Source organism: Euphorbia lathyris, chromosome 1 (assembly GCF_963576675.1).
Source record: "Euphorbia lathyris chromosome 1, ddEupLath1.1, whole genome shotgun sequence".
In the NCBI taxonomy this organism is placed as follows: domain Eukaryota; kingdom Viridiplantae; phylum Streptophyta; class Magnoliopsida; order Malpighiales; family Euphorbiaceae; genus Euphorbia; species Euphorbia lathyris.
The window spans coordinates 130,638,774-130,653,386 of NC_088910.1; the positions used below are offsets into that span (position 1 = coordinate 130,638,774).

Consider the following 14,613-nt stretch of genomic DNA (forward strand, 5'->3'; position numbering starts at 1 on the left):
CTCTGCTCAACTATTATAAATTTTAATTGTAACAAAGAAGAAACATAAGTCTCTTACTATGGATATTTTAGAATTTCAGAAATTCTAAAATTCCAAAATTTTGTAGAATTTCAGATTTCTGAAATTTCAAAAACTTTAGAATTTCAGAAATTATAAAATTTTGAAAATCTTGGAATTCGAATTTCAGAATTTTTAGAATTCTAGAAATTTTAAAAATTCTCAAATTTCAAAAATTCTAGAATTCTAAAAATTCTGGAATTTTAGAAATTCTGAAATTTTGGAAATTTTGGAATTCTTGAAATTATGGAATTCTAGAAATAATAAAATTTTAGAAATTTTAATTTTTTTGGAATTTCAGAAATTTTGGAATTCTAGAAATTCTGAAATCTTAAATTCTAAATTCATTCCAAAAATCTAGAATTCCAGAAATTTCTAAAATTCCAAAAAATTCTAGAAATCTCGAAAATATCATTCTATTTTAAAAGTGCCAAGTCAAGTCATTTGTTTTGGAGCAAAAAAAAAAACTCACATGTACCGATCTACGAAAACACTAAAGCACATGAATTTTTTTTTCCAAAATTAAAACGTTCTATTTGATACAAATATTTGTAAGTTTATTAATTTAGTCTAATGTTTAATAGCTATAAATTTATATTTGAAATTATTTGAATTAATAACTAACCCAACCTAATCTATTCATGTTCAATTTTTAATGGGTTGGGTTGGTTTTAACAACCAACCCGGTGCGCCTCATGCAGGCCTCCAGGATATTCTTTATGCTGATCGGACTGGTCAAGCTTCGGCTAGAATAATTAGTATCTAGCTCAGTTTTCTCTCCTCGCTTTCTTGCTTTCGCTTTTGTTTTCTGTTTGCTTGTCCGGGCTTGTAAGCCTTACATTCTTACCAAAAAAAATGAATTATTTTTTTTAATGGATTAAATTAGATTGTATCCCAAATACAAGAAATTAATTCATTTTACATCCTAGTAAGGAAAAGGGTAGTATTCATCAAATGAATCTGGTTATTCACCATTAGATCTTGAATTGTTAGAATCCTAGGGTGGAGATTCAAATATCCTAAAACTAAAATTTTAAAAGTCTAGATTTAACGGTAAATGACCAAATTGATTTAGTCATGTTGTCTGTTTGATGATAGCATATGTTTCCAAAATAAACATTTTGTCAAAAAGACATAATTATTGCTATCTTTTCATTTCCTATAAGTCTACACGTTATTAATTTCCCATTTCCACATATAGAACTTGAGACACTTAACCATATATAATAAGTTGCTATGACTCACGTGAATGAATTTGTATTTTGGAATAATATGATTCTTTATTGATTAAATAATTTATGAAATATTTTTCTTAATTTTTTTTAGAGAAAAATATTCTCAATATTGACATTTAAAAGTAATTTTATTCTTAAAGTTTAAAATAGTGCAATTTTATCTCTAATGAAGGACAAATTTATTTCCAACATCGGTAAGTTTAGTCAATTTGAGAAATTACTCATTAATCTGTCTTCAAAGATGATACTTGTCATCTACATTTCAGTTGTGTGTCATTTTATCACTCATTAGTAACATATCACAAACATATGTGATATCATGAGAATATAAACTCCTATGGTGGCATTTATGAAAACCGATCCATCACTTGGAACATGGCTAGTCCTGGGCCTAGGTCGGGCTGTAAGGGGCCAAGAAAAATTTTAGATCTATAAGTCCATGGAGTAAATTTTTTTATATACAATACTATATAGGCTTTAACGGGCCTATATAATTTACATTTTAGACTTCAAACGAGCTGAATAATATGCACCTTACAATTATTAATGAAATACTTTTTGTTTATTATTTATTAGAATATATGTTAAATTTTTACGTACAATTTCTTTTTATTAAAGGAGCCCTTATATCTCTTTTCGCCAAGGGTCCATAAATTGACAGGACCGACCAACCCTACCTGGAAAGAGAGAACGTGTGGTGCCATCATAATAAAACTGATCAATACTACTCCATATCGGAGGTCTTAGCTCATGAAGTCTCAAAAAACACTGTCAAAGATCCACCCGTTACAACAATCACACACAATTCCATGAATCATGACCTAATGGGCTTGAGGGATATCAAATTCTGATATATGGGCTCACACTCTCCTATCAACAGTAGACACATGGCCCACCCTGCTCCACAATCCATAACCGACTTCTACAACTCAACATCAATATAAATAGAGTGAGCTCACCTCGAAGTAAACAAGTTCATTACTAGTTTCAGTTCAGGGGTCGGGGTGTCGATCTAGTTGGGTTGTCCGACTCCTGATCATGGCTTCGCCCCAGCTTTTATTTAAAAATTTATTAATTTTATGTATTATATACTTTAATATCGATTTGATAGAAATATAATGGAGAACTAGTTTATTGTGAATAATAATAAATATTAATTATATCAAGACGATAAAATCAAGTAATTTTACGTAAAAATTGTAAAAAGTAATTAATGAAAATTGATTTTTTAGTGTTGAATTAAAAAAAATGAAAACAACATGTTCCCCTTGATTATAGGGGAATGAAAAATGATTGAGGTATGATTAGACGGGAATGAGTGATTCCACTATTTATGGTAATTGAATTCATATTTTACTAGAAAATATATGCAGCCAAACAATAACAATGAGAATCTTTGATTCACATTCCGATTTATACGTACTATTTTAGCCAACCAAAAACCCCTAAGTACAGTTTCAACCCATATTGATATACGTATTATTAAGAGAAAATCACAACCAAGGTTGATGTGTTCAGCTTTAGAGTTGTGCTAATCAAATGTTGAGTAGATCCCTAATTGAGCTTTCAATGTAAATCCTCCTTTATCATGTGACTTGTATGTAAATTTTCTAATGTATATATAAAGAAAATTGAACATATATTTATATAATTTACTTGTTTCTCCCACGTTTCCATTTCCTATACTTTTACAAATATTGTTTTCCGATTTTCGTTTCCTATAGTATTACAAATATTGTTTCCCAGTTTCCTAATCCTTATAGTATAAGTTTGACCAAGTTTTAGAACTAGAACAAATCAGACCAAGCATGACCTCCCATATGCAAAGATGTTGGAAATAAAGAAGGCTTAATATATCATTTGGCACTGAACTTGTCCAGAAAACTTGATTGACACCTAAACTTTCAAAGTATCGGTCCCTCAACTTGCATCAAATGTTCAGTTAGCCCACTGAATTTGCGTAAAATTTAATCAATTAATCATTCGGATGCAAAATTATAAGTTAAATGTGGCAGAAATGCAATTGACTTTATGTTGTATTAGAGAGTATAAATAGGAGACCAAACAGATTGAAATGTAACCATTGTACATTCTTCTTCTTTCAATAAGAGAATGTGGTAGGAGATCTAGAGAAGCAGCATGGCAAAAGGAAGGGAGATCTATGTGCATATTTTGCAGCAGAAAGACGGAGAGTTTACCTGAGACTCTGAGGAGAATGATGATAGCAATTAACCGTAACTTTCACCGACGCTATCGCGAAATTGAAATATTGGATCTGAATCAAGTCAGAAGAAAATTGAGGACTGTGCTCGAGAGAAAAGCAACAAAGCATATCGAACGAAAATCAACAAAACAGATCTGGAGGCAAACGAGCTGGATCAGAGAGTAAAAATCAGCAAATGCATAGTCTGGAAGATTTCAATCTGTGCAAAACACTAAAATCAACAAATCCTTCTCAATGTTGTTGCGTATCAAGAAGTAGAAGGACAACACTAGTAGAGACACCTCACTTGATTTTGTGAACATTGCTAATACTGCATAATCAGGTGCTCTTAATTCTGTTCCTAAATGTATCACTACAAACAGATATAAGGAAAGAAGAAAGCATGACAAAAGCACTTGTTTTCATTTCCATGGATATCCTGATTGGTGGAAGGGAGCTAAGAACACAGGGCATGTTGTTTCTAGGAGATTATTGTTTAATTAACAGCTTCTACATAGTTCTGGTATAACATAAGCCTTGTGTTTATGAGACACAAAATTGAATTAACATCCCTTAATCCAAACAGTAAAAAAAGAAAATCCTCTAATTGGCTTTTCAAAGTTGTTATAATTTAACGGAATTGGAAATACCTTATTAAGGGTAATACAAAACAACCACACATTCTCTCAATCAGTTTGGGGGTGGAGCACTTGAGAAAATATGGCGCAAACTTCTTATTTCATTCAACAGAATTTCATATCTGCTAAATGAATCTATGTTTAGTTGATTCATTTGTACCGCATCTCCATAGCCTCCAGGAGTCTCCTAATCTCTGTAGCTGACATGTCCCCCTATATGAGGGAAACCATCGGCCTCAGGTCCCCATTCATATTTCTTGGCTCACCGCCTATCTCCTTATGCATTAGAAATTGACCATCGCCTCAGGTCCCCTATCCATATTTATTGGCACACCACCTATATGTTGATGCATTACAAATTGAGCAATATCATCCATCACATCAAAATTATATGGCGCAAGTGGTGCTACACCAGGCACTATAGCTCCCCCAATTTGCATCTGTGGTGGTTCTGCAGCTTGAATTCCCACAACTGGTGCTACCCCTGGCGGTAGAGGCAAACCAATTTCTACACAGGCCTCCACCCAGGCGTCATAAGGTACGTCGGTACACGCCCTGACATTTTGTCCTAGAACCCTTGCCATGTGATATTTAAGTCTTGTTGCATTAGTAAACGACATGTGGCAGCAGTTACATCTTGAGACGAGATCTATACGATACGTAAATCTCCAAAGTGCCGACTCCCGTACCTAGTGTGCAGTTCCCACTAGGTACAGGAGTCGGCACTTTGGAGATTTACTTATCGTATAGATCTCGTCTCAAGATGTAACTATTGCCACATGCCGTTTACCAACAAGACTTAAATATCACCTGGCAAGGGTTCTAGGACAAAATGTCAGGGCGTGTACCGACGTACCTTATAATGTCTGGGTGGAGGCTTTTGAAGAAATTGGCGTGTCTCTACTGCCAAGGGTAGCACCACTTGCGCCATATAATTTTGATGTGATGGATGATATTGCTCAATTTGTAATGCATTAAGAGATAGGTGGTGTGCCAATAAATATGAATGGAAAGAGATAGGCGGTGACCCAATAAATATGAATGGGGGACCTGAGGCTGATGGTTACCCTCATATGGGGGGACATGCCAATGGAGAGACGTCTGACGCTCCTATATCGGCTACGGAGATTAGGAGACTCCTGGAGGCTATGGAGATGCGGTACAAATGAATCAACTAAACATAGATTCATTTAGCAGATATGAAATTCTGTTGAGTGAAATAAGAAGTTTGCGCCATATTTTCTCAAGTGCTCCACCTCCACCCCCAAACTGATTGAGAGAATGTGTGGTAGCTTTGATGTTTTGTATTCCCTTACTAAGTTGCTTACAGTTCCAATTTCGTTAAATTATGACAACTTTGAAAAGCCAATTAGAGGATTTTCTTTTTTTACTCTTTGGATTAAGGGATGTTAATTCAATTTAAGGCTTATGTCATGAATATTTATGTTATACCAGAACCTAAGAGCTATATAGAAGCTGTTAAAAAAGACAATAATCTCCTAGAAACAAGATCAAACAACATGCCCTGTGTTCTCATTAATCAATTGCGTAATGAATTAGTAGGAAAAGGAAAGTATAGCCAGCCTCCTAAGTTCATGGCCCTAATAATTCTAACTTACCTTAAATCACCCTATTCATTCTAACATACCTTAAATAAAAATAGAAAATATAACCTACCTTAAATAAGAATGGGAAATATAGCAATTCACACTAAATAGGCCTAATAACTGCTGATGTGGCAGCAATTATAATTTCCCACGGCTGTAACATTCCTAAATAACATCTATTAAAGCTAAATACCACTTAATTGTAAAAAAAATTAACCACCAAATAATACATAAATAATCTCTATCTATAATCATGACAGAAACACACGTGAAAAACTTGTTCAGCCATGGAAACAAGTGCAATGCTGCCTTGCTTGCTTTCCAGCACTTTGGTGCACACAATTTTAAAGGACTGTCTAAGCTAACTGGTAAAAAGTTATTACTACAACTTAACCATCAAAACCAAAGTTGCCTTATACTGCCACACCACGAGGGGTAGGGGATAAGCCTCCTTTCCCACTTACTCAGGTGGCGGAAATTGTGCACCCGTAGCCTCGCAGTCTTGGCCTCCTCCTCGGGGGTTGTCTCCCTCACAACTATTGTCAGACACTCAAAAAGTGTAACCAAAGGGTTTTTTTTTTTAATTTACCCTAAATACAATTATTAACAAAAGCTGTAAAGTTCATAAAACTTCAACAAGAATTACCATCTATCTCCCCCATTTACTTTCCTACTTCAATTGAGAGAATGCTAGAAGTGATAATTCATTCTTTTGCTCGTGTTTTTCTACACAAAATAAGTGGACATAAGACACTTAATCAGACGAAAAGCTATTTGATGGAAACAAAAAAATTCAAACACGGATCAACAAGCACTAATATGAAGAACTAGAACTGACATTAGAAAAATAGATGAACAAAACAAGAAAAATGATAATCTAATGCAGAAGCAACTCTATCCTACTCCCAAACCAAAAGGCCGATTTTCCCAAAATAAATTCCAGAACTCCCATTCACTCTCCGTAACTGATCTATATAACCTCTAATATAACAAGCTCAAGTTAACCTTGTCCACGAGTGATTTTCTATTCAATTATTGTCCTTAATTTTAAGAAATAAGGATCCTAACGTTTTTAGTTAAGTATAGATTTAGCCCTAAAATATGAAATGGTTCAAATTTAACCCTCACATTTTCATTCAAAATCAATTTTGGAAGATGTGATACGACAATCAAACCAGTTGTTTCAAATTTTCTATAATGCGAGGGTTAGATTTGCACTATTTCATAGGTTAGGATTAAATCAATACTTCTTTAAAAACATTAGATTAAAATTTGATCTTTATCCCTTTATTCTCATATTCTCTATCATTATCATTCTCCAAAAATCTTTGATAGCTAATGAACACAACAGAATCAAAAGTTTTCCTCAGAAAAACACTAAAAGAGCACAAAAAAAAAACAGCGAAATTCATAAAACTTCAACACAAATCATCATTTTCTACTTCAATAGAGAGAATCATAGAAGTAAAAGTCATTCTTTCCCCCATGTTTTTCTACATAGAACAACTCGGTATAACTAACTGGACATAAAACACTGCATCTTAGATTCAAGGATTAATCTAATTCACATAATAAATGTTCCTTTGGTACAGAAAACATCAATTTCTACAGCATTGAAACCCAAACGTAGCCAATTAGGGTTTCATCCCTATCTGAGAACCTAAAACTTATAATTCAAAACTGAAAAGGATTATAATACATCAAGCTGACCTCAATTCTTCTGAGCTCGATTTTAGAGTTTTTCAAGGAAGTCTTCAACGGTGCGCCTAACGACTGATTTGAAAGGTTCATCTGAGAGATTGATATCGAGATCGTCAGATGCTTTATCTCGGACTTTTTTCTCCGTCGTTTGGTACAAGTTTTCCTTCTCCAGTATCTTTCGCACTCTTTTCACGATTCTTTTTTCTAGCTCTCTCGTCAATTCTGGTTGCGTTTTAACTTCATCGATCTCTTCCTCCATTTTTAGTATTGGCTGAAGCTCTGATTGACCAAAACCACAGCCGATTGAGGAAAAAGCTGCAACCAGAGGCAGAGGCGCTTTCAAGGGTAAAAGGAGGGTTTAACAGGGTTTATGACATAGCAGGTGCTTATTCACACCTTAAGGGTCGAAGTGGGCCGGGCTTTCCCGAGCCCAACGTGCTTAAACCTAAAAAATTATGATTCAACCTATGTTCAAAATATCCTCGGAAAAAAAAAATATATATATTTTATACTTGAAGCTAGGTACCCGCTATGGTTACTTTGTTTTTGAGAAAGTAAGGTTTGATAAAACTGAAAATTAAGTACTGAAAAAAATAATTACTGAATTTTAAATGTTAAATATTATAAGTACTGAAATTATTAAATAATATAAGTGTTTGATAAATATTAAAAATAAGTGCTGAATATTAAAATATTAGTTAATAATATTTAACTTAAAATTTTAAGTTAAATATTTTGACTTATCAAAATAAGTGATATGTAGCTTAATTGAATAATTTAAGTGGTTAATAAAAAGTCATTATCAAACACACTTAAACTAAATAAGTGTTTAATTTTTAATTTAAGTGATTTTTATTGTTATCAAACAAGGTCTAAGTCTTCTTTTTTTATGGAGACAAAGTAAGTTTTACTTTGCTTTTTTCACCATTTTATTTACATTTTACCTCATTACAATGTTAATAAAAATTAAAAAAATATATAAAAATAAATCTTATAGTTTTACCGATTTGTAAAAACAGTCTACATGGTTTAAAATTTTGCAAAGAGGTGTTTGTACTTTATGAATTTTACAGTTAATGGATATGTGAGTCAATTTTTCAGTCAAATAATACTTGTGATTTATTTAACTTGCAAAGTTAAACCTTAATTTAGGATAATTTACAAAATTTATGCTTTTAATTTCTCCAAATCGCTCTCTTTTGGATTTTGGATAATTTGCAAAGTCTGTGCTAAATCTTGAATTTTGGATAATTTGCAAAGTCGGTGTCCTTAGGGTTTGATACAATGATACCATTGGAATGCAAATAAGTATTTTTTTTTTAATTAGGGTTCGTTTGGCTACTTGCTGTTTGTTGTTTCTTTTTGTTGGTTGCTTTTGGAAAAGACTGATTTTGCCAAAAAGTAGAGATTCCCTGTTTTTGTAAAAAAAAATTTACTTTTCAACGGTAAAAAGCAAACAAATACACCATAAAACACCTAAAACTATATATTTTAAAGTGAAAATGCAAACAAGAGGTGAAAAGTAGGTAAATAAACACATTCTAAATATTAGAGGTGTTAGTTGATCCGACCAGACCTCTTAACTAGGATTGGTTAAGGTAGGTTGCAGTTCAATTGATAAGTCGAATCAACCAACATAGTCTGTATATCACAATTATAATTATATTAGTAAGATAATAAATATTTTAGACAAACCTAAGGGATGTTGTCAAGCGACGAGGACTCTTCCACCCTTAATCAAAGAGTGGGGGATATAGATATGACTTAAAGATATCGTCGCGATGGTACGAACTTGGAAGGATTATCTCGTGATTTAATCAGAAAAAAATAAATATTTAATCAGAAAAAAATAAATATTTTAGACATAGTTAGTTAGTAAGTAACATTAAATTTCTATGTGCAAATTTAAATTGTATATCACACTCTATTCGATATTCTAAACTTGAAATAAAAATCATTTTTAGAAAATTAAAATAATATTTTAACTATGTATGAAAAATAAACAAAGAAAATTTTCGATTGATGCAAAATGGAAATGAAAATGAAAATACCATATTAGATTTGAATATTTCATTCACAATTAAATTTATTGTTTAATAATACATTTAAAACTGAGTTGGATAATAAGAGACCACAATCACTTGATTTTTTTAATGTATCCACTAAATTTTAGTTGAAACAAAAGAACAACTAATTTAATTGATTAACTTCATTCTGATTAATTGGATCCTTATAAAAAATTAATTATTTACATGAAATTCCATCAAAAATGTCTTTTTAATTTGTTTTTTATAATTTATTTTATTTCACGGTTCGAGGTTCGTCAGACACTCTTACAATATCCCGGTAGAATACCATATAGATATTGTCCACTTTTGCCTAAATCCAACACCTTGGACCTCATGACTTTAAAACACGTCTGCATGTATTTGATTGACACCTTACAGTTCGGTCCAGTTCGGAGATTCAAGAATCTCCAGGATTGTATTGAACTTCGGGGATTCCTAAAAATGAATCTCCAGGATTGGATTGAAAATTTCGATCCGGTCCAATTCGGAGATTCGGGGATTCGGTTCCGATCCAATCCAGTATAGTTATTTGACGAGCTAAATAATAAAATACGTATACTTTACCAAAAATAAATTAAAAACATAATTTACAAGATAATAAATATATAAAGTTTTTAATAAAAAAATAAAAACCATGTGTTTACAATAACAAATATTAATTTCAACATAAATAAAGTAATTGTTAAACCGAATTGCTAAAGAACAAATGGATAACTTAGTTTCAAGATTAACAATTTTAATATATTAACACATGCAAATCTTAAGAAATGTACAACTTAAACTAAACATCAACAAATTAAAGTACAATAGAATAAAAAACTTGACTAGATTCCAACGAGTTAAAATTCAATAACAGAAATCAAAATTTGACAAAAGTCAAACACTACCAAATTAATTGATCTATTTTGATTGTCATATATACACAAATTTTAGTATTTAACCAACAATCAAAAGAAATAGTAGCAGAAACAATACCTAAAATTGAAATTGCAAACAATTAGATTTCACTTTAGAAAAGAAATTGAGGAGATGATGTTAGAACTGAGATTCTGGTGAACTAGGATTCTCATGAACTAGAATTTTAGAATAGGAAAAAAAATAAGAATAGAGAAAAGAATATAGAAGAAGAAAAAAAGATTTCATTGACCAATTGCATAATCAATTAGTATCAGCTAGTTCTCTTAAATAGAAAACGGGACAAGCAAAGTACAGTTGGCCTAACAAATCATCGCCCTAATAATTCTAACATACTTTAAATAAGAATATGAAATATAACTTACCTTAAATCACCCTAATAATTCTAACTTACCTTGAATAAGAATAGGAAATACAACCTACCTTAAATAAAAATAGAAAATACAACACTTCATTAAATAGGAAAAAATAAAACTTCATCTAAAATATAAATTTATTATGATAAATCTTCAGTTCGGTCCAATCCAATCCAATTTGGTTATCGATCAAGTTCTGGATAATTTCGGTTCAGTTCGATCCATTTCTTTGATAAAAAAAAGTCAACAGTCCAGTTCGGTTCAGTTCTTTGAAAAAAGTTAACAGCTCGCTCCAATTCTGGATCTTTTTACTTGGATATTCGGTCCAATCCAGTTTCTCCAAGATCCGCACCCAGCCCTAATAAACTCAGTCACTCTCTCTGCATTTCCGATATGAGATTTAATTCATTCGTGCCCCCATCGCCATCCCACACATCGTACGTGGAGAATCAGCTTTGATACCAATTGTAACATCCTAACCTAATACTATAAAGATATTGTCCGCTTTGGTCCAAATCCAACACATTGAGCTTCACGGCTTTAAAATGTGTCTGCATGTATTGAATTCACACCTTACTAATAAACCTCAGTCACTCTTTTCCATTTCCGATATGAGATTCAATTAATTCATGCTTCATCGTCATCCTCTAAGGCCGCTCTTTGCTCAAGCCTTCTATCTGGCGCCAACCAATCCGGATTGGGTCATTACAACCCTAATCTTTAGGTAGATTCTCTCTCAATTAAAGTTTTCTATATATACTAAAATTCGAACACAAAATCTCTAATTTAAGCAATTTAAAACCCTAACCATTCAAATCAACTTTAATTGATGTCCTTTAAAAAAATTTGGGCGTAACATAGACATATAAGTCAATTCAACAATAATGTAATAAATCATAGTAATAAATAAATAAATATCATATCGCTTTATAAATTATAGTAACAAGAATCGAAATCCCACATTCATCACTAGAGTATAATGTTGTTAACCAAAATACATAGGGGCAATGGACAATCCCGTCCCTCCAAGTGTTCGGGACGCGGTGGAGAATGCATCTCTATCCGAATCTCCATCCCGGCCTTGTTGTCATCCCTAAATGGATCCGAAGTAATTTCCATCAAAGTACACCTAAATTACCTTCTTAAATTTATTTGGATCTCACCTTTCCTTGCTGTATGATTCAATGTTCGATATACATTAGTTGTCAGAGATAATATATAAAAGTTATTCTTAGTCTTACTTATTTACTAAGCTTGTTTTTAGATTAATTGATTTCTTGATACGGTATAAGATGACGTGACAACTACATGCTCAAAATGAAAGTCTAGTCCACGAAAATTTTAATAATATTATATATGTTTGTAATAAGTGAATGGAGCTTCACGTGATAAAAAAAAAAAGGGCGGCCGGTGCACTACGCATCCCCGCTAAGCGAGGATATGGGGAAGGGTTCCACCACAAGGGTGTACTGGGCAAGCCTTCTCCTACCAATTTTTTTGGCAAAAGGCCGCTCTTAAGACTCGAACCCGTGACCTTTTGGTCACACGACAACAACGTTTACCGTTGTGTCAAGGCTCGCCCTCTAGCTTAACGTAATAAAACCCGAATAAAAAAGTTTCCCAACCTCATATCGGTTGTTAGAGACGTACAAAACCAGTGTTCAAATTCAATCACCAGATTCAGCGTCAGATGCTGCTGCAACCGAGAACATTACAGCAACTGTTTAATCAACTGCTACCGGTGTTTGAAACACTATCATCATATGTCAAACGAAATATTGACATCTATTTCTAAACTCGATGATTGAATCACTGCGTTTTTTTTTTTTTTTTTTTTTTTTTTTTTTTTTTTTTTTGCTCTTTTTGTTTTCAAACAAACCAAATCAAACACATACACTACGATGGTGAGGACACAACACGACACGACAAAACCCATTCTCCCACCAGAGCTCAAGACTCAACTTGCCTAACAAAGTAACGAGCGCCCGTTTGCTTGTCTCCTAACAAAAGCGACAACATTAATCCCGAACCTATCTATGATAACAACTTTTTACATTCCTCAACTCTTAACATCAAAGGCGAATAACTCGAACAACGATCCTAAAGCGCAAAGTAGTTTTGTTTTCAAATAAACCCAATCAAACACATACACTAGGATGGTGACAACACGACACAACAAAACCCGTCCTCCCACCAAAGCTCAAGACTCAACTTGCCTAACAAAGTAACGAGCGTCCTCATTTGCTTGTCTCCTAACAAAAGCGACAGATTAATCCCGAAGCTAAGACAACAAATTTTTACATTCATCAACACTTAATATCAAAGGCGAATAACACGAACAACGATCCTAAAGCGCAATGTAGCGAACTAAACAATCTATTTCCATAACAACACGACGTTTCGATCACTAGTTTGGTTTCCTAAACCCTCTAACAACCCAAACACGAACACTAAACCCGGATTTTCTTTTAACCGGACATTACCGAAGGAAAAAACGGGTTAGTTGGAAAAATTAATGAGAAATTACCTTATTGCTAGATCCAGATACAACTTCATCCATGCTTTGGCCTTTTCTTCTATATCTTCCACCAGATGATACAAAACCAGGACAAGGTCTGTAAGCTTTTATTGGCCACCAACCAAATCCTGGAACTGTTGCTATTCCTCCTTGAATTCTGCCTTCACCATTGCATCCCCTTTCTATCTCTTCTCTTCCACAGGCCTTGCAACCCCTGTAAAATGCGGTATGATTCGTGATTTTTTGACTCGTGTTACTGACATGTATCGTTTTGGACTAATTTGACCTGAAATGCTAAATTGAAGGACCAAATTGATAAGTGAAGTTCATTTTGAGGCCACATTATTGATCCTTTGAGAGGAATTGAGCCTTTATATATTTGTTAATACAAGGCTAAATTGCTTCACTTTGAGTGTGGACTTGGAATTTTTTTTAGGGATAAAGTGCAAATTCACTCCTATCGTTTTATGGAAAGTGCAGATTTACTTCTGATGTACCAAATGATGCGATTCTATCCCTAATATTGTCAATCAAAATTAATTTTATTCCTACCTAACAAAATCTTTGAACAAATAGATTTGACAATTATTCAACTAACATATAGTAGATTCCAAATAAGTTTTGTCAATAAAGTGAAATAGTTGCCTGCATTTTTGCAACGTTTTTTTATAACTGTTTTAACAACATAATGCTATTTTTACATATTGTTTATAGTTGTTTTAGTAACAAAATAAATATTGTAGATATAATTAGTATTCGAAAAAAGTGAGATGTGACAATTAAAAAACGAGTTTATGCAGAGATAAAATTGATTTGTTTTATAAAGTTTTAAGTAAAATTTGCACTATTTCTTTAGGCTAAATTTACGGGGCACATGCACCTAATCCTTTTTTTTAGGTCTAATATATTCCTACTACCTTATATTTGTGCAGATATTCTTAACGGAAATTTTCAGAAACAAACACAGTAGAAATCGACTCATATGAAAAAAGATATAAACTATGAGCAATTATTCAGTGTTATATCTAAAATTGAAATCTTAATGGAAAAATTACAGTAATAGACGGAAGAAATTGGTACCGAATTGGAAGGTCGTCGGCATCTACGGATCCAGATTCCGGCGAAGGCGTGGAAGGGCCGTCTTCTACAGCAGCAGAAGAAGATTGGATGGAGTTAGATGAGCATCTGAAAAGAGGAGTGGAAGTATGAAAAGATGGAGTGGTGTTAGTGAAAGGGCGAAGAGAGAAAAAGGATTGATGAGTTGTTGGAAGAGAGAGAAGAGCAATCGCCATTTTCAGGAATGAATGGATTATG

The 14,613-nt window shown here is 33.0% G+C and overlaps 1 protein-coding gene across 2 annotated transcripts; it reads right to left on the bottom strand.

Moving 5' to 3' along the window:
* Window positions 1–11,673: 11,673 nt before the first annotated feature.
* Window positions 11,674–14,613, bottom strand: LOC136211005 (uncharacterized). 2 transcript variants are annotated; one of them, XM_066002494.1, is made up of 3 exons: window positions 14,380–14,613; window positions 13,309–13,513; window positions 11,674–11,874 (listed from the first exon to the last, which is right to left on the bottom strand). In XM_066002494.1, exons 1-3 carry the CDS (start codon window positions 14,589–14,591, stop codon window positions 11,869–11,871), a joined length of 423 nt encoding a protein of 140 aa, XP_065858566.1. In that variant the 5' UTR covers window positions 14,592–14,613; the 3' UTR covers window positions 11,674–11,868. The 2 variants fall into 2 exon arrangements, with proteins under 2 accessions (XP_065858566.1, XP_065858565.1); XM_066002493.1 differs by having other exon boundaries at window positions 11,674–11,953.